A 25,065-nucleotide genomic window follows, 5' to 3' on the forward strand; every position below is an offset into this window, starting at 1 on the left:
AGTGATTAGCCTGTGCTACTAGGAATAAATAAATAAATAAATAAATAAATAAATAAATAAATAAACACACACACACACACACACACACACACACACAATATATATATAATGTTCTCTCTCACTCACTCATTTTCTACCGCTTTAACAGAACTACCTTGGGTCACGGGGAGCCTGTGCCTATCTCAGGCGTCATCGGGCATCAAGGCAGGATACACCCTGGACGGAGTGCCAACCCAACGCAGGGCACACACACACTCTCAATCACTCACGCAATCACACACTATGGACAATTTTCCAGAGATGCCAATCATCATACCATGCATGTCTTTGGACCGGGGGAGGAAACCGGAGTACCCCCGAGGCACGGGGAGAACATGCAAACTCCACACACACAAGGAGGAGGCGGGAATCGAACCCCAACCCTGGAGGTGTGAGGCGAACATGCTAACCACTAAGCCTATATATAATGTTATACACATATAAATATAAATATAAAAAATAAAATAGGGTAATGAAAATAGATACAAAGAGAAATTTAAATGAAAGGGTAAGCGATAATAAATTACATATTAAGCCACATCTCATTTATTTTGGCCTTAAAGTCTATAATAGCTTTCAGGAACCTATACAGTAATTTTTAGTATAGGACGCACTGGTAAATCAGTGTGAATCTACATAGGAGATGATAAGCGGAGATCACCTGACTAATGTGATCCAGGATGATGTCAAACCATAGTAAGATGCCCAGGGTTAAACCTCCTATATAAAGCCATGGCAGTCAGTATGATCTCCATCAGCATGCAAGTTGGCAGCGCAATGATTTATCTTTTGCTTCCTGCATTTTTCCTCTTTTGCTCAGCCATGTCTGACCCATCATCAAAGTGTTCATTACAAGGCGACTTTGATCAACCTGCATTCATGTCTGATGGAGATATCACAATAGGAGGAATATTTCCTTTGCACTACAGAGTGGATCTACCAACAGCAGAGTACACAAACAAACCTTTGGCAGCACAGTGTCAGGGGTGAGAATATGAAATATTCATTTGATGCAGTCTTTTATAACAAAAGATGTAAAAGATGTTTGCAAGATTATTTTTTTTTTAAAGAAGAATGTGTGACTCCATTCACCCAGTATACTTATTATTACAAAACATCAATCACGAGTCTGTAATTGAATATTTTTAATATTTGTTATTACTGGATTTTAAAATGTTTATCTACACTCTAGGTTTGATTCCAGGGCATTGCGCTGGGCTTTGGCAATGAGGCTTGCTATAGATGAGATCAACAACAGTACAGCTCTTCTGCCAAACCACACCCTGGGCTACAGGATCTTTGATTCCTGTGCTACTCCGGTTACAGCTCAAAGGGCAGTCCTGGCTGTATTGAATGACCAGAATGTTGGGCAAGGCTCATTGTGTACTCGTGGAGGTCCCTTACTCGCCATAGTTGGAGAATCTGGTTCCTCACAATCTATTGTTGTCTCTAGAACACTGCAACCTTTCAGAATACCTATGGTAAAGGATGATATTTTTGTTTGCATACTACCAATTCGGTATATTCTTCTAATGTTCAAGATGTAATACAATTTAGTCATCTAAAAATACAAAATCTTATCAAATTTCAGTGGCCAGGATTTTTTTTGTTGTTTTTTTCTTGTTTGTTTTTCAGATAAGCTACTTCTCAACCTGCTCATGTCTAAGTGATCGTAGACAATTTCCTACATTTTTTAGAGTAGTCCCAAGTGATGATTATCAAGTGAAAGCCATAGCTCAGCTCTTAAAGAGATTTCACTGGACATGGATTGGAGTTGTCACTGAAGACCATGATTATGGCCGATTTGCATTACAAGGCCTGAAAAGAGAGATAGAAAACACTGATATATGTCTGGCATATCATGAAATGATACCTAAAGATTTCAAGCAGGAACGAGTCCAAGAGATTCTAAATGTGATGAAACATTCCACAGCAAAGGTAGTAGTGGTGTTTTCAGGAGAAGGGGAGTTTAACCCTTTTTTAAGAGAATTTTCAGCTCAAAATATCACAGGAATCCAATGGGTTGCCAGTGAGGCCTGGGTCACAGCCTCAGTATTAGCGGAAACATATCCATTTTTAGCTGGAACAATTGGATTTGCTATCCGTCAAGGGTACGTACCAGGGCTGAAAGAGTATCTGATGACAGTGAACCCACAGGTGTATCCATCTAACCCCCTGGTGCGGGAGCTGTGGGAGACTCTATACAGCTGCACATCCTTCACTTCATCTGTCAATAGCAATCAACTGCCCCAGTGCACAGGGCAGGAAACAATCAACAAGCAGCAATCTGCCTACATGAACATCTCTAGCCCTCGTGTCACTTATAACGTATATAAAGCAGTATATGCCATTGCTCACTCCCTACATAATCTTTTTCACTGTGTGCCTGGAAATGGACCTTTTGCTAATTCTGAATGTGCAGACTTCAATGATATTTATCCATGGCAGGTAGAGTATTTCAGATACACTAAAGTAAAAATATGCATAAGTCCAAATATATCATTAACATAGTTGTTATTATTTATTTTATATCCTCTTTTTCCAACATCGCAGCTTCAACATTACCTTCAGGAAGTGTCTTTCTCACTCTCTGGTGAACATGTAAACTTTGATATGAAAGGAGATTCGATTCCATCTTATGATCTGATCAATTGGCAGAGATTCCCAGATGGAGACATTAACTTTATCAATGTTGGAATGTATGATGGTTCAATGGACGCTGGGAAGGAACTGGTTATCATGGATGAAAAAATTAAGTGGCCTGGTAATCAGAGCAAGGCAAGGTGCTCACATAATAAACACTGCATGATAACATGCAAACTCAATTTAGTTTCAGTAGACTATTTAAAAAAAAAAAAAGATAATTGACTGCAGTGTGATTGCTGATTGGTTCTTTTATATCTCATTCAAATCCCTGCTATTGGCTGCTTTTTTTGTATCTTTAATATTGTGTAAAATCAGGTGCCAGAATCCATTTGCAGTAACAGCTGTGCTCCGGGATTCAGGAAAGCTGTTCGTCATGGGGAGCCTTTGTGCTGCTTTGACTGTGTACCATGTGACAGTGGCAAGATTAGTAATCAGACAGGTAACACTCGAACATGTAAATACTATATATATTTTTTAAATAGCTTTCCAAAAATAATATATGAGTTTTTTCCCCGCATTTGTCTTTAAAGATTCAATAGACTGCATGGCTTGTCCTGAAGATTTCTGGTCCAACATGAAAGGAACAGTATGTATCCCTAAAGTGACTGAGTTCCTGTCTCACAGGGACACAATGGGAATTGTGTTGATGGTGATAGCTATTGTGGGGTCATGTCTGACAATATCTGTATTAGCAATATTCTTGCATCATCGAGGAACTCCTATAGTGCGCATTAACAACTCAGAGCTGAGTTTCTTCATCCTGCTCTCCTTGACCCTGTGTTTCCTGTGTTCCCTGATCTTCATCGGGGAGCCCACTACATGGTCATGCATGCTGCGTCACACTGCTTTTAGCATCACCTTCTCCCTCTGCATCTCCTGCATCCTGGGTAAAACCTTAGTGGTTCTTGCTGCTTTCACAGCCACACAGCCTGGAAACAATGTGATGAAATGGCTCGGGCCTACACAGCAGAGGCTCATCATCTTTAGCTGCACCCTGGTCCAGGTGATCATCTGTGCTGCATGGCTCATATCCTCCCCTCCATTCCCCTATAAAAACACACAATATCAGCACTCTAAGATCATTCTAGACTGCAGGGTGGGATCTGATCTGGCCTTCTGGTGTGTTCTTGGCTACATTGGGTTCTTGGCCGGTTTGTGTTTTATTTTGGCTTTTCTGGCACGGAAATTGCCTGGAAATTTTAACGAAGCTAAATATATCACTTTTAGCATGTTAATATTTTGTGCAGTTTGGCTGGCGTTTATACCTGCCTATGTAAGTTCACCTGGTAAATTCACTACTGCAGTTGAAATATTTGCTATATTAGCTTCAAGCTTTGGCCTCCTTTTGTGTTTATTTGCTCCAAAGTGTTATATTATACTACTCAAGCCAGAAAAGAATACTAAACAGAATCTAATGGGAAAGGGAACAAAATAATTATTCTTTATTATTATAACTGTATGTCATTTTATTTTGTCACCTACTGTACATGTTTTTGTCTGGTGCTTGTATATTTATTAGAAATATATGTTTATAAAAATACATGTTGACAATAAACATTAAAAATACTTGTGGAGAGACTTAGTAAATAAATAAACCATGGTTTATAAAATAGTATCATTAATGGAAGTATTTTTTTAATTAAACTATATCCACCTGCTAATGTGTGTGCTATTAATATAGATTTAGCAACTTAAAAAATAAAGGTATAAGAAACATACATTTTTGGAATGACAGAATAATATGCAAATTATGCAGAAATAAATATATATTTTTTTATAAATAAACACTCAAAATCCAGGTAAGCGTGTTGTTCAGATAAGTAGGATTATGTTTGTGGGTAGACAGGGACACCATGTGACTGTGACACATGATTAGTTTGGGAATCAGCCTATGTCTGGCATATAAAATATAGTTGCCTGCCCACTTTTGATACACTGTAAGGAAAAGACCTTCATCACTGAAGATGGCAATCCTTCTTCTGTGGCTCCTGGTGCTCCGCTTTTCTATCTTTTGTGGATCCTTGGAAAGTCATTGCACTCTGCAGAATACTTTTAAGCCAGGGTTCATGGCTGGTGGAGACTTTGTCTTTGGTGGCATTTTTCCTTTGCATTACAATCAAGAAATGCCAGATCTTAACTGCACATATAAACCTGGACCTGTGCAGTGTAATGGGTATGAATGTTTAAAAAAACTGTGGAATCCACTGAATTATTTTCTGCCTAAAATCAAAAGAAGAAGTGAACTGCAAATCGGTCATAATGGAAAACATACAATATACTGTCATTTTTGCCTCATCCAATTTTAGTACTATGGCAGAGCTTTCTCATTCTGATGTTTTAATCAAATCTTAAATTAGAATACCAAACAGCATATAATGAATTAGACATGCATTCAAATGTTTTTTTTTCCTTCATTATTATATATTTTACATAGGGTGGTATTTTCACTTGTAGTAACCTAAATGTTCTTTATCATGATGTTGTATTTTATTGATTTATTTATTTGTTTTTTACATAACACTGTAAACACGCAAAACAATTGTAGGTTAAATCAAACAAGTTATTCTAACTGCCTGCTAATATTATACAGTATACTGCAATTTTTTTGCCTCAGCCATGTGTATTAATGTGGCAGGGCAATATCATTCTCATGTTCATTCTTTTTTTTTGTTCAGGTTTGATCCCAGAGCTTTCCGGTGGGCTCTGACTATGAAGCTTGCTGTGGAGGAAATAAACAACAGTAGTGAACTGCTCCCTAACCACACTCTAGGTTATAAAATATTTGATTCCTGTGCATATCCTTTAACTGGTCAGAGAGCAGCTTTGGCTGTTATGAACGGTCCAACAGAAGCTGACAGTCCCATGTGTTCAAAAGCTAGCCCGATGCTAGCCATCATCGGTGAATCTGGGTCAGCTCAATCTATTGTGGTGTCTAGAATTTTACAACCTTTCCGGATTCCAATGGTAACATTGTTTTAATGTCAACTGACAATTAGTCGATTTCATTAATTGATTGTTGCTATTTGTATGCTAGTGGAAAATTGTAAGCTTGCATTTTCAAATATGTAGCTGTGTGTTAGGAAAGAGTATAAAAACAAGAAGAATTGAACACTTTTGTAATGCCCAGGACTCCATAATTGAGCACCCATTTTCCTTTAAATATTAAAAATTGCTGAATATTAAAGAATAACTGCTGTACGTGTCAGTGTATAAGCTCTATTCTTCATGGATAAATGTTGTACATTTCCATTTTCAGATCAGCTATTTCTCATCCTGCGCCTGCCTGAGTGACAGGCGAGAGTTCCCTACCTTCTTCAGGGTTATCCCCAGTGATGCCTACCAGGTGAAAGCCATTGCCAAACTGCTGATAAATTTTAACTGGACATGGGTGGGTGTGCTTAGGGGTGACCATGCATATGGGCGCTCTGCCCTGCAGGGACTGCTTAATGAACTGCAGGATACAAGCGTGTGTGTCTCTTATCAGGAGATGATCCCCCTGCTGTATGACAGCCAGAGAGCAATCGAGATCATTCGTGTGATGAACAGCTCCAGTGCTCGTGTTGTGGTGGTGTTTTCAGCTGAGGGGGAACTCACACCTTTTCTGAAAGACTATATGAATCTAAATGTTACTGGCATTCAGTGGATTGCCAGTGAGGCCTGGGTAACAGCTTCAGTCTTCACAGGAAGTGAGTACTACCCCTTCCTTGGAGGCACGATTGGGTTTGGGATACGACAGGGCTATATTCCGAAGCTGAAAGACTATATAACAACGGTGAACCCACAGGCATACCCAACAAACCCTCTGGTGCAGGAACTATGGGGTGCTCTGTATGGGTGCACTCCCTTTTCCTCCCTTACACATAGTACTCAGCTGCCCCTCTGCACCGGGCAAGAGACACTCAACAAGCAACACTCTGCCTACATGAACACATCCAGTCCTCGCATTGCATATAATGTATATAAAGGTGTGTATGCTCTTGCTCATTCTCTCCACAATCTTATTTCCTGCAAAACTGGAAATGGCCCATTTAATAACTCCATGTGTGCTGACAACACTAAAGTCTATCCATGGCAGGTACAGGTCATTCTTTCTATTGTCAAAATAAATAATATAAATTTATATTTGTTAATTATAGTAATGAATTAGGGTGTATTATAATATTGCTCTTGGTCCGCATTTCTTATGTTGTGTGATAGCTCCAGCATTACCTACAGGAAGTGTCGTTTACTATCTCAGGTGAGACGGTCAACTTTGATATGAAAGGTGACTCGATCCCGTCCTACGACCTGATCAACTGGCAGAAGGGCACAGCTGGCAATATTGAGCTGGTTAAAGTGGGCATGTATGATGGGGCTCGAGAGGCTGGGAGTGAACTGGTCATTTATGATACAGCTATAACATGGGCCAAAGACAAGAGTGAGGCAAGCTGCTCTCAGAATGTAGTTCAGTACATGAGAAACCAACTGTTGAAGTTCTGTAGGGTGAAGTGGCGGTAAGTTGCTTCAAAGCACACAGACCTCTGATGAGACCTGGATCAGTCTTCTCTATTTGAGAAGCCAAAGAGTATTATTTTCAATGCTGCATACCTTTCAATGACTGTGAGGCAATTAGCATGAATATGAAACATTTACTAGGAAAAAATTCAAAGCCCATTAAATACAATTTTTTTTTCCCTTTTTTTACTGACAGGAAAGTGCGTTAATTAGAGACATTAATAAATCCAAAATGTTATTATTTTTCTTTAGATTTGACATTATGTCATGATAAAGAATGAAATAGAAGTTATTTGTATTTAACTTTATTATATCTTGATGCTTATTTCAGAGCTTTACTGACATCTAACTGTTTTTGTGGTAAACAGGTGCCAGTCTCTGTTTGCAGTGACAGCTGCTCTCCGGGATTTAGGAAAGCTGTCCGTCAAGGGGAGCCTCTGTGCTGCTTTGACTGTGTACCATGTGACAGTGGCAAGATTAGTAATCAGACAGGTTGGTAGGTTTTTGTCAACTCACATATATTCAAACTCACAAGTAACTGTTTCAATTTTTATACTGAATAACCTTTTGGTGATTGTTTTCTAAAGATTCAGTAGACTGCATGGCTTGTCCTGAAGATTACTGGTCCAATGCAGATGGAACAGAATGTATTCCCAAGATCGTTGAGTTCCTTTCCCATGACGCAATGGGGTTAACACTGACAGTTATTGCTGTTGTTGGAGCTTGTGTCACTTTAGCTGTATTTGCAGTCTTTCTCTACTATAGAAACACCCCTATTGTGCGTATGAATAACTCAGAGCTGAGTTTCTTCATCCTGCTCTCCTTGACCCTGTGTTTCCTGTGTTCCCTGATCTTCATCGGGGAGCCCACTACATGGTCATGCATGCTGCGTCACACTGCTTTTAGCATCACCTTCTCCCTCTGCATCTCCTGCATCCTGGGTAAAACCTTAGTGGTTCTTGCTGCTTTCACAGCCACACAGCCTGGAAACAATGTGATGAAATGGCTCGGGCCTACACAGCAGAGGCTCATCATCTTTAGCTGCACCCTGGTCCAGGTGATCATCTGTGCTGCATGGCTCATATCCTCCCCTCCATTCCCCTATAAAAACACACAATATCAGCACTCTAAGATCATTCTAGACTGCAGGGTGGGATCTGATCTGGCCTTCTGGTGTGTTCTTGGCTACATTGGGTTCTTGGCCGGTTTGTGTTTTATTTTGGCTTTTCTGGCACGGAAATTGCCTGGAAATTTTAATGAAGCTAAATATATCACTTTTAGCATGTTAATATTTTGTGCAGTGTGGCTGGCGTTTATACCTGCCTATGTAAGTTCACCTGGTAAATTCACTACTGCAGTTGAAATATTTGCTATATTAGCTTCAAGCTTTGGCCTCCTTTTGTGTTTATTTGCTCCAAAGTGTTATATTATACTACTCAAGCCAGAAAAGAATACTAAACAGAATCTAATGGGGAAATAAATGTTTCTTTTTTTTATTTCTTTTGCTTTTTTGTTTGCCCCATTAGCAGTCACCACAGCTAGTAATTGATCCACATATTTTTGCCACCTATAATGCACTGGCTTTTATATATACACACACACTGTACTGTTTGTATGTATACAGTACATGTTTGTACGTCTACCATTAAAAAATGAGATTTTTTTTATTCTTTAAAACAGGAAATAAACAGAAAGTATAGAAACATTGAAGCAATGGAATTCATTTGGATTCTGTCCTATATAAAGTTTACTATTTAAATTGAAATACTTTGAATAATTTAAATATAATTACATTATTTAAATACTAAATAATCATGGTCAGGGTCACAGTGGTTTCAATTAATTCAGCTTTATTTGTATAGCACTTTTAACAATGGACATTGTCTCAAAGCAGCTTTACAGAACATTTACAGAAATATAATACAAAAAGTTGAAGATTAATATTAGACTTATATTTAAATGTGTTTGTATTTATCCCTAATTATCAAAGCTGAGGTGATTGAGGTGACTGTGGTGAGGAAAAACTCCCTTAGGTGGAAGAGGAAGAAACCTTGACTCTGGAACCAGACTCAAATGTGTACCTTATCCTCATTTAGGTGACACTGGAGAGTGTGATCATAAAATGTCATAAACAACGGACAGTGTTATTATGAATAATGTCCTTTCTACACTCAGATACAGTCCGATTATTGTGTATTGATGAGGAGGTTGTTGTCCTCAGAGACCACATGGAGTTGGCATCTTCTCTTAGAATGTCTGAAATCTTCATTAAGAGGAGCACAACTAGAGCTGGTACTGTACAATCTTTGGATGCCTCAGGATGGATAGAAAAATAGAACAAGTGGAGAGTACTTAGTGTAGCTGCTATTCATAATATTAACAAATTATGGAAGTAATCCAGAGCCTAACCCAGAAACACTAGCAATGAAAAGGAGTTGCAAACTAGAGGATACATCAATTAATCACAGAGTATCATGCACACCCAAAAACATTTTCTATCAACATATTTTTATCAAATGTTATAATATGATCAATAATGCCAAAAGTTGCACTATGATCAAGCAACACAAACCAGAAGACCAAAATAGCCTTCTGTCAATAGGCCAATAGTTGGCCATTTATTATGGTTAAATAACTTTAACCAGTTCTGCCTCAATGCTAAGATGAGGTTTAAATCCTGCCAAATTATATATATATATATATATATATATATATATATATATATATATATATATATATACCACTTTCTTAATATTTGTTTTTAATTTTTCTTGTACTATGCAAGAAACTTTCTAATATGCATGTAGACACAAAATTAATGAACCTTTAACAACACACAGGATGTAACACATCTATTAAAATTATGTACTGTGTGTGGGTGATGCCATGTGGCTGATAGAGGGTTGTCTATGTGTGGCATATAAAACCTAGTGTCAAGCGTTTAGGCAGTCATCTCTAAGAATGGCTCCTATATTTGTGTGGCTGTTGGTGCTTCATCTACTGGTACTTTCTGTCCATATTCTCTCCTTAGATCATAAATGCACTCTGCAGAATCACTTGGGACCGGGCTTCATCGCTGATGGAGACTTTGTCATTGGGGGCATTTTCCCTTTTCACTACAATCAGGAAATGCCAGATTTGAACTGCACATACAAGCCTGGACCAGTAAAGTGTAATGGGTAGAAATGACTTAAAAACTGTACTAGATCATTATTATAATGTGAAAGGGAGTTTGTAAATCTTTGACTTTGTTCACTGTTATTAGACAACGAACTATTAACTTCTAAATGCTTTTCAGTGCAAAACTAAACAGTTATCTGTAGTAGTAATAATAATAATAATAATAATAATAATAATAATAATAATAATAATAATAATAAACCCCAACCAAACTTATGTGTTCATAAAGGTCAGAATGGAGAATATAAACTGAAAGCCATACCTTACTAAATCTTGTCTCTCAGATTCTGGTCATAATTTGCATGTAAATGCTTATCATTGCTCTTAATCTTACTCTTGCTTACTCTTGCAGGTTTGATCCTGAAGCTTTCCGATGGGGTCTGACCTTAAAGCTTGCTGTAGAGGAAATTAACAACAGTACTGAACTGCTGCCTAACCACACTCTGGGCTATAAAATGTTTGATTCTTGTGCTTACCCATTAACAGCTCAGAGAGCAGCTCTGGCAGTTATGAATGGACCAAATGAAGCAGACAGATCGATGTGTTCACATGCTAGTCCGATGTTGGCTGTTATTGCTGAATCTGGGTCAGCCGAGTCTATCGTTGTGTCTAGGATTTTACAACATTTTAGCATTCCAATGGTATGGATTTTTTGCAATGACAGAAGAATTTTATTTTAAAGAGAGTGAGGGTGTGTGTGTGTGTGTGTCTGTGTGCGAAAGAGAATACCAAGCCTATAATACCTACAGTTTGTTGTATAATCTCATATTGTACTGCTCATCTGCTCATAAAGATTTTACATTCATGTTCATATCTCTTTCAGATCAGCTATTTCTCATCCTGTGCCTGCCTCAGTAACAGGCGAGAATTCCCTACCTTCTTTAGGGTTATCCCCAGTGATGCCCACCAGGTGAAAGCCATTGCCAAGCTGCTGATAAATTTTAACTGGACATGGGTCGGTGTAGTGCGCGGAGATCATGTGTATGGCCACTTTGCCCTGCAGGGACTGCTTAAGGAGCTGGAAGGTACAAATGTTTGTGTGGCCTATTCGGAGATGATTCCTTTGTTATACAACAGCCAGAGAGCAATCGAGATCATTCGTGTGATGAACAGCTCCAGTGCTCGAGTGGTGGTGGTGTTTTCAGCTGAGGGGGAACTCACACCTTTTATGAAAGACTATATGAATCTAAATGTTACTGGCATTCAGTGGATTGCCAGTGAGGCCTTGGCAACTGCTTCAGTGTTCACAGGAAGTGAGTACTACCCCTTCCTTGGAGGCATGATTGGGTTTGGGATACGACAGGGCTATATTCCGAAGCTGAAAGACTATATAACAATGATGAACCCACAGGCATACCCAACAAACCCTCTGGTGCAGGAACTATGGGGTACTCTGTATGGGTGCACTCCCTTTTCCTCCCTTACACATAGTACTCAACTGCCCCTCTGCACCGGGAAAGAGACAATAAACAAGCAACACTCTGCCTACATGAACACATCCAGTCCTCGCATTCCATATAATATATATAAAAGTGTGTATGCAATTGCTCATTCTCTCCACAATCTTACGTCCTGCAAACCTGGAAATGGGCCGTTCATTAACTCCACTTGTGCTGACAACAGTAATGTCTACCCCTGGCAGGTGACAATTTACTCTATTTTCATAAATAATACTGTGTAGTTAAGATTGTTATTGAAATATTCCCATCCTTAAAATTTTGTATATAAAGCTTAGTCTGCAACATTACTGACAGCAATAATGCCTAACTGTAATAAATAATACTATTTTTCTAATACTTTTCTCGTAATTTTACTCATAAACTTTCTCATAATTTTATTCTCATAATAATTACATTCTGAAATTCAGATCCTTGAAACATAGTTTTTTGTCTATACGGATTAGAATTACTCCTTGTCTTTGGTGGTATAGCTCCAGTATTATCTACAAGAAGTCTCATTCACTATTTCTGGAGAGTTGGTGAACTTTGATATGAACGGTGACTCGATCCCATCTTACGACCTGATCAACTGGCAGAAGGGAACAGCTGGCAATATTGAGCTGGTTAAAGTGGGCATGTATGATGGGTCACGTGAGGCTGGGAACGAGCTGGTCATTTATGACTTGCCTATCATGTGGGCCGGAGACAAATGTGAGGCAAGCTGCTCTCAGAATTTAGTTCAGTATATGAGAAACCAACTGTTGAAGTTCACTAGGGTCAAATGTTGGTAAGTTTGGTGAAAGGTTGCATCAGGCTGCTGTAGTGCATTCAAGAATCCAGAGAACGATCTTCTAAATGCTGCTGTTTTTGCAAACTTTCATTGTTTTCAGTGATTAGGATGGAGCCCAAAACGTATGTTTGGCTACATGTATGTAGCTCATTTTACAGCTCAACAATTTTTAAATAAATTTTAGGAATTAGTTTTAACCTCTTGAGACCCGAACATCCTCATATGAGGACATAACATTTTCTCACAACTTCATTGTCTATATATATTTATTCTACCAACCTTATATGAGGACTGTTAGGTATAATTATTTTGCAACTGCTTCCTTAAAAACACTGATTCAATTTATAGTTATCAGCTATGAATTAAGAGAAACTTTTTTGTAATGTAATTGTAATGTACACAAGAGTAGCATACGGGTCTCAGGAGGATAATCATAGAATAATTAGAGAGCACACTTGCACAGCTGTATATTACATATTTTTGTTCTTTCCTGTTGTTTCCAACATGGTGTCCAAAATGGGACATAACGTGCAAGTATGCACTAAATAGAAAGCAAGTAGTTTAGTGTACACATTCTATAAAATATGTATATGCATATTTTCTGGCTGTATGTGACTATATAGAATCTACCATATAGTTAAACTTGCACTGTTAGTGGTAGCTATTGCTCAGTAAGGGTGCAAAAAAAAAAAAAAAAGATTAAATTGCTTGAGCTGCGCATCACTTTCCTAGGCACCATAGATCACAAATGCATGAAACTGGTATAATTAAAAAAAACTGATCCCCATTTTGATAACTGATTAGACTTTATATCTCTATATATTTTAACTCTATGTTAGAAATTGTTGTTTTGCTACATGATGCTTAATATAAAATCTGATAGGGATTTATGGATATAGAGCTAAAAAAAATAGCTTAGTGACCCTTAGAGGTGTTTTTGTGGTAAACAGGTGCCAGTCTCTGTTTGCAGTGACAGCTGCACTCCGGGATTTAGGAAAGCTGTCCGTCAAGGGGAGCCTCTGTGTTGCTTTGACTGTGTACCATGTGACAGTGGCAAGATTAGTAATCAGACAGGTTGGTGGCCTCAGTAGAACGTTAAAGAGCGAAGATTATAGATAACATGAATCCATTAATTTTAACTATCCTTTTCTTTATTTTCTTTACTTATTAAAGATCTAATAGACTGCATGGCTTGTCCTGAAGATTACTGGTCCAATGCAGATGGAACAGAATGTATTCCCAAGATCGTTGAGTTCCTTTCCCATGACGCAATGGGGTTAACACTGACAGTTATTGCTGTTGTTGGAGCTTGTGTCACTTTAGCTGTATTTGCAGTCTTTCTCTACTATAGAAACACCCCTATTGTGCGTATGAATAACTCAGAGCTGAGTTTCTTCATCCTGCTCTCCTTGACCCTGTGTTTCCTGTGTTCCCTGATCTTCATCGGGGAGCCCACTACATGGTCATGCATGCTGCGTCACACTGCTTTTAGCATCACCTTCTCCCTCTGCATCTCCTGCATCCTGGGTAAAACCTTAGTGGTTCTTGCTGCTTTCACAGCCACACAGCCTGGAAACAATGTGATGAAATGGCTCGGGCCTACACAGCAGAGGCTCATCATCTTTAGCTGCACCCTGGTCCAGGTGATCATCTGTGCTGCATGGCTCATATCCTCCCCTCCATTCCCCTATAAAAACACACAATATCAGCACTCTAAGATCATTCTAGACTGCAGGGTGGGATCTGATCTGGCCTTCTGGTGTGTTCTTGGCTACATTGGGTTCTTGGCCGGTTTGTGTTTTATTTTGGCTTTTCTGGCACGGAAATTGCCTGGAAATTTTAATGAAGCTAAATATATCACTTTTAGCATGTTAATATTTTGTGCAGTGTGGCTGGCATTTATACCTGCCTATGTAAGTTCACCTGGTAAATTCACTACTGCAGTTGAAATATTTGCTATATTAGCTTCAAGCTTTGGCCTTCTTTTGTGTTTATTTGCTCCAAAGTGTTATATTATATTACTCAAGCCAGAAAAGAATACTAAACAGCATCTAATGGGGAAATAAAAATGATCAAACAAACACCATAATAAAATCCTTGTTTGTGTTTGTCTTTTTAAATGCCAGTAATTGTGTGATCATTCATTCATTCATCTTCTACCGCTTATCCGAACTACCTCGGGTCACGGGGAGCCTGTGCCTATCTCAGGCGTCATTGGGCATCAAGGCAGGATACACCCTGGACGGAGTGCCAACCCGTCGCAGGGCACACACACACTCTCATTCACTCACGCAATCACACACTAGGGACAATTTTCCAGAGATGCCAATCAACCTACCATGCATGTCTTTGGACCAGGGGAGGAAACCGGAGTACCCGGAGGAAACCCCCGAGGCATGGGGAGAACATGCAAACTCCACACACACAAGGTGGAGGCAGGAATCGAATCCCGACCCTGGAGGTGTGAGGCAAACGTGCTAACCACTAAGCCACCGTGCCCCCGTTGTGTGATCATGATCACTCAAATATAAAGACAAATCAGACTATTCATAAATATTTGATGGTACATTTTTATTTTTATTAGAGTATATTCCCCTGTGGAGAAATGATATGCATACATGAAATGATACCTACATTAAACATTGAACTAAATTAAATGGCATGTGCCTACATTAACCAAATCCATAATGGACACACTGCAGTGTTAAACATTCTTTAGCCTATATTCCTCTGGTTAAAAAAAATACATTCAGAAACCGATCTCCAGTGTAGTGGAACTACAATGAAAATAATCTACCTGTTAATTATCAAGTCAATTCATTATCACAGCCCTTCATTGTGTGATCTACATTTACATCCCACTTTTCTATAGATGCCTAGATATAATGAATAAATAAAATCATGAACTGAATTGAACATACTGAAAATTGTAAAAACTGAAAATAAAAAATGTTTCAGCAGCATGGAAAATCCTGTAATATGTCGTGGCTTCAAAGTCTTATTTACATTCTATGTGTAACCCCCATTAAATTTAGCGTAGCTGAAAGACTTTTAATTTGAAAACAGCGTCACTTTGGTTTCCAGGCAAAACCCTTCTGGAATGTTCACACTGTAAATGAAGCCTCATTATCCTATGATTTGAATGCTGCCATTCTCACTGCCTATCAGGTTGAAACTTAAGATCTGATTAGACAATTTGCCGAACTGAAGACGCAGCTGGATTCTTGAAAGTCAAATAAGGAGTAGAAAGCAGAATCCCATATTAAGAAGGGCAATGAGCATACAGTGAAAGTAGAAGTTCAGGCATATCAAACCATGCCGAAACCCTAACCAAAGGCTTGGTTTCATTTCAAATGTGGTAAAGATGGCCAAATAGCCAGACAGTGTGTGAATCCCCTAACAAAATTGTTGTAGGTCGGAAATACAAAGAGTTGAAGACTAGCCGGTGACTGTCTAGCTGAGAAAGCCATTATCCTGTGCATAAACTTGAATTTCTTGCTCTTAAGTGTATAGTGACTGACGAGTTCTTTGACTTCCTTTACGGGGCTAAATTTAACCTATGTATTGACTTCAGCAATGCTTGATGCTGCCAGGCACAGGTGGTTAGCCACCCTAATCAAGTTTTGATTTCAGTATAAATTCTGGAAAAGGAACCAAGGAACTGTACATGGAAAAGGAACCAGCATGCAGATGGTCTGTCCCGTAGACCATATGCATACGCAGATTGAGAATGAGCATAGCTCTAAAGAGGAGGACCAGTTTGTTCTCACTAATGATGTTTTATATAGGAAGCACATCATTTGAGGGGAGCCTTTATTCAAGCTTGTTCTTCTAAAAGCCTTCAGACAGGTAGGTCTTACAGAACTGCATGATTCTGTAGGCCATATGGGTATTGAAAGGACTGTAGAGCTGGTGCGCCAAAGTTTTTTATTAGCCCAGAATAGCAGAATTCTAATAATCATGGATCACCTCACAAAATATGCGGTTGCTGTAACAACTTCTGATAAAAAAGGCAAAGACAGTTGCCAAAGCCTTATGGCACCATTTCTTTGTTCATTATAGTTTTCCAGAGAGACTTTATAGTGAATTCACAGTTTTTTAAGGAACGTGATTTCGAGTCCTCTGTCATAAAAGACCTCTGTCAGTTGCTAGGCATAAAGAAAACCAGAATGACGCCGTAGCATCCACGTGACAATCCAGTGAAACACTTTAAAGAACACTTTTAGAGATGCTTTGGACACTCTCTGAAGGAAACAAGTTGAGGTGGAAGGAATTCATTCAATTATTCCTTATTGCATGCCTATAATTGCACCAAGAATGACACAAAAGGATTTTCTCCATACCAATTTATGTTTGGTCGACAACCAAGCATTCACATTGACCTTGCTCTTGGCCTGAATCCCAGGAATTCTGGTATAGCATCTCAATCTGAGTATGTCAAGAAACTGAAGGAGAGCCTTTACGAGAGCTATACACTAGCCATTGAGCATAGTGACAGATCTGCCAAAAGAAACAAACAGCTATATGATCACAGTCCCAGAATCCACTCTAGAGTATAAAATTGCTGACAAATGTAGCAAGACAGTATACAGGATTGTGAAGCAGATTGACAATTCATCTGTCTATGTGGTTGCACCTGTGGCCTCCGAATGTCCAGTGAGGACCCTACACAGGGATTTATTCCTACCCTGTGGGTTCATGGGATGGAGAGTTTCAGTGTACCACAGGATGTTACTGCAGATGAGGTGGATGAGGTTTTAGATCATATTTCAGAGGATCATGTAGTAGAGTACTCACCACAGTCACTGTCTGTGACTGACATCCCATTTACGAGTCACCAAATCGTTGAACCACAGAGAGACCACTGAACTTAAAGGGACATTTCTTGTTTAGTCTGAGGAAAGAACAAGAACATCTGAACACAAGGATTATGTAGAGTCAGCTTTGATTACGGAAGCTCGGCCATTATATCCCTTGTCAGCACCTGAACATTAGACGGAAATGACTGATACTAAGCCTGTTGATGTCAAGTCAAGTAAAGTCAAGAAACTTTTATTGTCATTTCAACCATATATAGCTGTTGCAGTATACGGTGAAATGAGACAACGTTTCTCCAGTACGATAGTGCTACGTAAAACAAAAACAGAGCTAAGGACTTAGTAAGTAGTTCTAGCCACATAAAGTGCATCTGTGCAACCTGGTGCAAACAGTGCAGGACAAAAGACAAAAAGACAGTGAAGGACAAAAATAGCAAGACCATTGTGTGGTAGCCTAGTGTTTACGGTGTTGGGCTTCAGGTTGTGAGTTTGATCCTAGGTACACCAAGCTGCCACTATTGGGCCCCTGAGGAAGGCCCTTAACGCTCAATTGTATAAAAAAAATTAGATAATGTAAGTCCTTCTGGATAAGGGTGTCTGCCAAATGCTGGAAATGTTATACTTCAATCAGTCTAAATCAAATTCTCTTATTTTATGAATGGCCCTAGATAAATCAGCCACAAACTATAAACTTCAATTATGTTTCAACCAAGTTTGTCTCTAGGTTACGACCGTAACCCTAGTTCCCCGAGGAACGAGACGCTGCGTCGAAACACTATGGGAACGCCCCTGCGTGACCGTGTTCTGAACCACGTGTGTAATCTGACCAATAGGCGTTGAGACGTGACGTCGGTGTCGGGCGACGTCGCGTAAACAGGAAGCTACAAATGGCTGCAAGATGGACAAGACGCTAGCTCCTGCGAGAGAAGGTAAGCGGCCCAGGGATGCAGGGAGTGTGGCACGGAGACGCAGCATCTCGTACCTCAGGGAACTAGGGTTACGGTCGTAACCTAGAGACGTTCCCCTTTGGAACTCGAGCTGCGTTGAAACGCTATGGGAACGAGTGTCCAATCACGCCACACTGACCAGACCCTGCTTAGAGAGTGAGGGCCTCAGCACCTGCACGTAGGACAGAGGAGCCCGGGGTGGCTCTGAGGTCAAGGTCATAGAACCTGACGAAGGTCAGCGGGGTGGACCAACCCGCAGCATCACAGATGTCTTGAAGTGCCACTCCAGCGGACCAGGCCGTAGAGGCCGCCACACCCTGGGTGGAGTGAGCTTGGACCCCGATCGGTGTGGGGAGACCGGAGGACTCGTGAGCCGACACAATCGCATCCACTACCCATCTGCTCAACATCTGCTTAGTGGCCGGGAAACCTTTCCTGTTAGGGCTGTAGCAGACAAGCAGCTGCTCCGGCTTTCTCCACGGACTCGTCCTGCGGAGGTAAGTGACCAGTGCTCGCACTGGACACAGTTGGTTCTGTCGCTCCTGTTTCGGGGGCTGTAAATAAAGGAGGGCAGAATGCCTGCAACACGGCAGGTCGTGAGCGGGCCGAAGGCACCTTATGTACGTACCCAGGTTTCGGAGAGAGAAACACTCTGGCCATGCCAGGGGCAAACTCCAGGCGAGACGGGGCCACAGACAGGGCCTGCAGATCCCCGATCCTCTTCAGGGAGGAAACCGCCAAGAGGAAGGTGGTATTAATAGAGCCTCAGCCTCCGGGCACCACGGAGGAAACGTGTCACCAGTGGGTGCCTACCCAGCGACTGCCCCACCGGCGGGGTGCTATATGCCGCATTGGCGGACACGTAAACCTTCAGGGTCGAGGGGGTTAACCCAGCGGCAAACTGTTCCTGTAAGAATTCCAGAACTGAGCCGATCTGGCAGTTAACTGGTTCCAGGCCATGGTGCTTGCACCATGACGTGAACAGACGCCATCGTGCGGCATATGACCTCCTCGTGGAGGAAGCTCTGGAGTGGAGAAGGGTCTCTACTACCTCGGTAGAGAGACCAGCCGCTATGAACTGTGCCCCCTCAGGGGCCACAGCCACAGCCTCCACAGCTCTGGGTGGGTGTGAACCAGGGTTCCGCCCGCCTGTGAGAGGAGATCCCTCCTGGGGGGAATTTCCCACGGAGGGCCCTCGAGTAGGGACAAGGTGGTATCTGGAGGAGACGGACTCCATCCCGGCGAACTCTCTCCAGAACTCCAGGGAGCAGTGCGATTGGGGGAAAGGCATACAGGTGTAGCCTCGGCCACGACTGTACCATGGCATCCAGACCTAACGGGGCTGGTTGAGAGCGGGAGAACCAGAGGGGACAGTGCGAGGTCTCCTGGGTCGCAAAAAGATCCACCTGGGCTCTGTAGAATCTCCGCCATATGAACTCCACCACCTCGGGGTGGAGACGCCATTCCCCAGGCCTCGGCCCCTGCCTTGACAGGGCAGCTGCTCTGACATTCAACCGTCCCGGGATATAAATGGCCCTCAAAGAGAGGAGTCTGTCCCGTGACCATAAGAAGACCGCTCGTGCTAGCTTGTACAAAGGGCGAGATTGGAGACCCCCTTTGTGGTTGATGTAGGACACCACCGCAGTATTGTCCGTGTGGACCAATACATGGCGATCTCGTAGGTCCGGGAGGAAGTGTCTTAATCCCAAAAACACTGCCATCATCTCCAGGCAATTTATGTGCCACGAGAGACGTGGGCTGCTGCACACAGACCCTGGCGGAGTGGCCACTCATGACCGCTCCCCACCCTGTGAGGGAAGCGTCCGTCGTTAGTGTCACGCGACGACATGGAGTCCCCAACACGGGGCCTTGGGACAGAAACGTTCGGTCTTTCCAAACATCCAAGGCTCGAAGGGCACGCCGCGAGACCTTGATGGTACAATATGGGTTTCCCCTGAGAGAAAACCCTCTGCCCTCTGCCACCACTGGAGGGGCCTCATGTGCAGGAGGCCGAGCGGGATTAGGAGTGGTGTTGGGTGGGAGGTAGAGTACCTTCACAAAATTGAACTCATCAAGAATGTCGTCTTTGAGGTGAGCAGGTGTGTTATCGAGGACGAGAAGGGCTTGTAGGGGCAGGTTATTTTCCAGGAGATACTTCTTAACGGCAGGGCCAAAAACCAGGTTTAACCAATCCATGAAGAACTGCCTAGTGACCCACGCCTTTTGGTTTGCCCTCCACATAACCTGTAGTTTTTCTTTTAAAATCTTATGTGATTTAAAAGCTCTGGGGTTCTCCGAATGGTATACAAGCAGCGGCTTGATCTTGCAGTCGCTGTTCGCATTGGCCCATCCTTCATGGGTTCAGAGCGGGATCCTTCAGAGCGGGACCGGAGCCGCGAGGGAGAGAGCTCTTCTCGAAGAGCTCTCTCCGAGAGCAAAGCGTGCGCATAGCCATGCGACTACAATGCAAGCAATCGACTCCCTCGAGAGCCGATTGTGCATGCTCCACTCCCAAGCAAACAACACACCGATCATGCGAATCCTTCCCGGTAATAAAGCCAGGACACGGATAAACACATTACGGAAATTCTGTCTGCTAGCCATCACTCGATCAGAAAAACACAGTATCAGAAACACAGCGCTTACCTGAACGAGCAGAAGCTAGCGTCTTGTCCATCTCGCAGCCATTTGTAGCTACCTGTCGCCCGCCGACCGACATCACGTCTCAACGCCTATTGGTCAGATTACACACTTGGTTCAGAACGCGGTCATGCAGGGGCGTTCCCATAGCGTTTCGACGCAGCTCGAGTTCCGAAGGGGAACTTGTTTTACATCCTTGTTCATTATGCGTCCTCATTCCTTGGACAAGTTGCATAAATGTTCCTAAAATTGACCTGAAGATCACTATCAAATGGTAATAGATGTCACATTTAAAATAGGGACAAATGGTAATAGGTCTTCAGTTGTGTTTATTTTGACTGTAAAATAGTATGTTCATATAGGCTGTGCATAATAAATATTAAATGAATTATATGAATAGTGCAGTCTTCATCCTATAGTTCCCAACTGTGCCCTGTTCATAAGGATGGCCCATGTTTGCCGTCTTCTATACAAAGTGTATTGACCTGTATGGACAGGGCATAAACATGGACAATTTAGTGCACTGCTTTGATTCACCACCAGATGCCATTCTTCTGGATTCAAATCTGTAAAATATACATAGATCTATAGTTGTGCCCTCTGGTGGTCTTTTCAACTTGTACCACTTATTTTATTTTTCTATATGAAGAATTTAGCTATATTTAAGGATATATTTAAAAATGTTTATTTAAAAAATGGTCACTAACAGTTATTTAAAAATATAGAATACGTGCATCTTTTAAATAGTAGAAATGTTCTGATGGTTTTACAGTATTTGTATTAACTGTAATAGAGCATAACTAAAGTAAGTGCTTCAACCTGGTCAGAGTGATGGATCAAGTACATCTATCATGGGAACACCGAGTATGAGGCATATAATATAGTTGCAAAATGAAATAACTGTTTAAAACTATTCAGTAGAAGATACTGGAACATTACTATATGAAATGTGTAAACTAATATGTGGTAGCTCCCTCACATCTAAGGAAAGTCATTACAAGGAAAAGTTGACACTCTCAGAACCAACCCACACCGTGTACAATAAGGGGCACTGTCTATAAAACAAGGAGTGCTCGTTCTTGTACTCTTCAATTTGCTGGCCAAACATGTGCATACTTATTATATTTCATTTAGGTTTTCTGCTCTGTGCACAAACATGCTTTGCATGTAAGCTTCTGACTAAGTTTGAAGTGCGAAACATCTTAAAGGAAGGAGACATTATGATAGGTGGCATTTTCCCAGTTTATTCAAGACAGGAAAATATACTTTATTCATTTGATAACAAACCACCAATGGCAGAATGTAAAGGGTAAGTAAAAAAATTACTTTAAAATGGATTTGAGCTCAAAATAAAACAATAAAAAATATATATATATATATTACTATACTATAAAAATTATAAAAGAATAATTTAGAAACCTTCTTAATATATGTATTGTTCATTGTGCTAATGTTTCCCAAAGATTTGACCTACGAGTTTTTCGCTGGATGAGGATCATGATGTGGGCAATAGATGAAATAAATCAAGATGATCATTTGCTTCCCAACATTTCTCTTGGATATATAATTGTGGATTCTTGTTCCTCTCCTACTAATGTTCTGAGAGCTGCGCTCACATTGATGAGCACATCACAGCAAAACGGCTCTCAATGTCATCCACCTCCCATGTTAGCTATTATAGCTGAATCGGAATCTACTCAGTCTTTAGCTGTTGCTGGGGCAGTTGGACCATTCAAAATACCACTGGTAATATATAAATATACTCATGCAAATACTTTTAATGAAAAGATGGAGAATTATGTCATATACTGATGTGTGTAACTTGTTTGTCCCTGAATAGGTGAGTTACTTTTCAACATGTGCATGTTTGAGTGACAAAACAAAATATCCTACATTTTTCCGAACAATACCAAGTGACTACTACCAAGCAAAGGCTTTGGCTTTTCTTGTTAGACAATTTGAATGGACATGGATTGGAGTTATAATGTCTGACAATGATTATGGGCGAAATGGGATATCAGCATTCAGAAAGGAAGTGGAGAAAAGGATTTCTACCCTTTAATGAATGAAGTGTTAAAACAAAACATTACAGGAATACAATGGATTGCAAGTGAAGCCTGGGTAACTGCAGCCAGTCTTTCCACACCAGAAATGTTCAAATACTTTGGAGGGACACTTGGGTTTGTGGTCCAAAAGATGGATATACCCAAACTTGGACCAGTTCTCAAAGATATCAGCCCTTATAAAGATTCAGAGGCTTTTTTTGTCAGTGATTTCTGGGAGGTTTTGGTGGGCTGTAGACCTCCATCTTCAGTAAATTATTTAAATAATAGCACAAAAATATGCTCAGGAAAGGAAGAAGTTGATTATACAAACTCATTTTTTGATGTCACAAAACTTAGAGAAGCATATAATGTATATCAAGCAGTGTATGCAATTGCACATGCCCTACACCAAGGGATGTTTTGTGAAAGGCCAGAAAGCAATTTCTCAGGACAGTGTCTTAATGCTTCACAGCTTACCCCAAATCTAGTGAGTTTTAACTGCTTTGATGTACTAATTAAGCTTATAATTAAAAACATTTCATTGATTGTGTTGTATTTTTTATTTATCAGGTAACTGAGCAGTTGAAAAAAGTACATTTTGTGGATGCGTTTGGAGAGCTAATGTTCTTTGACAAGAACGGAGATCCACCTGCCTCATATGAAGTCATAAACTGGCAGCTGAGAGACGGTCAAGTGCAGCATATTCCAGTTGGTCATTTCAGAACATCTGCAAATGGGCAATATGTACTTGTGATTAATGAAGGCAACATTATCTGGAGCACTGGAAATTTGGTAGTATTACACATATGTTCTGTCTAAAATGGGCATTATTTTTCATTCCAATAGTCATCTAATATTTTCTCTCCCAGACTCCAAAAGCTGTTTGCTCAGAAATCTGTCCACAAGGCACAAGAAAAGCACAAATTAAAGGTTTACCTCTGTGCTGCTTTGACTGTATCCCATGTGCTGATGGCTCTATATCAAATACAACAGGTGAAGTGGCCTGCTAACTACTAATGCTGAAATAATTACACTCATCAAAAAGTCACTCATCTCTCACCATGTCATTTGTTTCTACTTTAGGAGCAACAGATTGTATCACCTGTCCTGAGGAGTACTGGTCTAATGAAAGAAAAGACAGCTGCATCTTGAAAATAATAGAGTTTCTTTCATACACTGAAACTATGGGAATTATTCTTATGGCTCTGTCAGTACTTGGTGCTTTTTTAACCTTTTCTACTTTGCTGGTGTTCATACATTTTAGAGACACACCAATAGTTAAAGCAAATAATTCTGAGCTGAGCTTACTTTTACTTCTTTCCCTTATATTTTGCTTCCTCTGTCCACTCACATTCATTGGTGAGCTAACAGTTTGGTCCTGCATGTTGCGTCACACAGCATTTGGCATTGCCTTTGCACTCTGTATTTCCTGTATGCTGGGGAAAACTATAGTTGTGGTAACTGCCTTCAGAGCAACATTACCTGGGAACAATGTGGCAGGAAAGTTTGGACCACCTCAGCAAAGGGCCATTGTGTGTTCATGCACTGCAGTTCAAATAGTTATTTGTATCCTGTGGCTAAATGTTGCGCCACCATTCCCAGATAGAGTTATTGAGCAACGCAGTAAAAAAATAATTTTAGAATGTAACACAGGATCAGATGCTGCATTTTATAGTGTTCTAGGATACATTGGCCTTCTTGCTATAGTTTGTTTGGTCCTGGCCTTTTTAGCCAGAAAGCTGCCTGATCAATTTAATGAAGCCAAATTCATCACATTCAGTTTGCTTATATTCTGTGCAGTTTGGATCACCTTTATTCCAGCTTATGTCAGCTCTCCTGGAAAGTATACAGTAGCTGTAGAAATATTTGCAATTTTGTCTTCAGCTTTTGGCCTGCTGATATGCATTTTTGTACCAAAATGTTACATCATTTTAATCAAGCCAGAGAGAAATACAAGAAAACATGTAATGAGGAAAAATACAAAGGTTAATTAATTGTAGGTTTTACACAGTGCTGCTCTTAAAACAT

At 40.6% G+C, this 25,065-nt stretch overlaps 3 protein-coding genes and 1 pseudogene across 3 annotated transcripts; all 4 read left to right on the forward strand.

Annotated features, from left to right (window-relative positions):
• Positions 1–861: 861 nt before the first annotated feature.
• Positions 862–4,120, forward strand: LOC132851148 (extracellular calcium-sensing receptor-like). The gene is made up of 6 exons (XM_060877786.1): positions 862–1,025; positions 1,232–1,520; positions 1,675–2,487; positions 2,593–2,817; positions 3,001–3,124; positions 3,216–4,120. The coding sequence occupies exons 1-6, from the start codon at positions 862–864 to the stop codon at positions 4,118–4,120; spliced, it is 2,520 nt and encodes an 839-aa protein (XP_060733769.1).
• Positions 4,121–4,649: 529 nt separating this feature from the next.
• On the forward strand, positions 4,650–8,659 carry LOC132851149 (extracellular calcium-sensing receptor-like). Its single transcript, XM_060877787.1, has 6 exons — positions 4,650–4,858; positions 5,361–5,649; positions 5,942–6,760; positions 6,883–7,107; positions 7,548–7,671; positions 7,767–8,659. Exons 1-6 carry the CDS (start codon positions 4,650–4,652, stop codon positions 8,657–8,659), a joined length of 2,559 nt encoding a protein of 852 aa, XP_060733770.1.
• Positions 8,660–10,140: 1,481 nt separating this feature from the next.
• LOC132851150 (extracellular calcium-sensing receptor-like) lies at positions 10,141–14,654 on the forward strand. The gene is made up of 6 exons (XM_060877788.1): positions 10,141–10,358; positions 10,712–11,000; positions 11,183–12,001; positions 12,290–12,514; positions 13,539–13,662; positions 13,762–14,654. Exons 1-6 carry the CDS (start codon positions 10,141–10,143, stop codon positions 14,652–14,654), a joined length of 2,568 nt encoding a protein of 855 aa, XP_060733771.1.
• A 7,558-nt stretch (positions 14,655–22,212) lies between these two features.
• On the forward strand, positions 22,213–25,031 carry LOC132851151 (extracellular calcium-sensing receptor-like; annotated as a pseudogene).
• Positions 25,032–25,065: the final 34 nt, after the last annotated feature.

The sequence above is a fragment of the Tachysurus vachellii genome, chromosome 9 (assembly GCF_030014155.1).
Source record: "Tachysurus vachellii isolate PV-2020 chromosome 9, HZAU_Pvac_v1, whole genome shotgun sequence".
Taxonomy (NCBI): Eukaryota; Metazoa; Chordata; class Actinopteri; order Siluriformes; family Bagridae; genus Tachysurus; species Tachysurus vachellii.

Excerpts from the sequence above, each read along its gene's own strand:
- LOC132851150 (XM_060877788.1), top strand. The coding sequence starts at position 10,141 with ATGGCTCCTATATTTGTGTGGCTGTTGGTGCTTCATCTACTGGTACTT. Across the intron at positions 10,359-10,711 it reads GGACCAGTAAAGTGTAATGG|GTTTGATCCTGAAGCTTTCC; the intron begins GTAGAAATGACT and ends TTACTCTTGCAG. Across the intron at positions 12,002-12,289 it reads GTAATGTCTACCCCTGGCAG|CTCCAGTATTATCTACAAGA; the intron begins GTGACAATTTAC and ends TTGGTGGTATAG.
- LOC132851148 (XM_060877786.1), top strand. The coding sequence starts at position 862 with ATGTCTGACCCATCATCAAAGTGTTCATTACAAGGCGACTTTGATCAA. Across the intron at positions 1,026-1,231 it reads TTGGCAGCACAGTGTCAGGG|GTTTGATTCCAGGGCATTGC; the intron begins GTGAGAATATGA and ends TCTACACTCTAG. Across the intron at positions 3,125-3,215 it reads CAAGATTAGTAATCAGACAG|ATTCAATAGACTGCATGGCT; the intron begins GTAACACTCGAA and ends TTGTCTTTAAAG.
- LOC132851149 (XM_060877787.1), top strand. The coding sequence starts at position 4,650 with ATGGCAATCCTTCTTCTGTGGCTCCTGGTGCTCCGCTTTTCTATCTTT. Across the intron at positions 4,859-5,360 it reads GGACCTGTGCAGTGTAATGG|GTTTGATCCCAGAGCTTTCC; the intron begins GTATGAATGTTT and ends TTTTTTGTTCAG. Across the intron at positions 7,672-7,766 it reads CAAGATTAGTAATCAGACAG|ATTCAGTAGACTGCATGGCT; the intron begins GTTGGTAGGTTT and ends TGTTTTCTAAAG.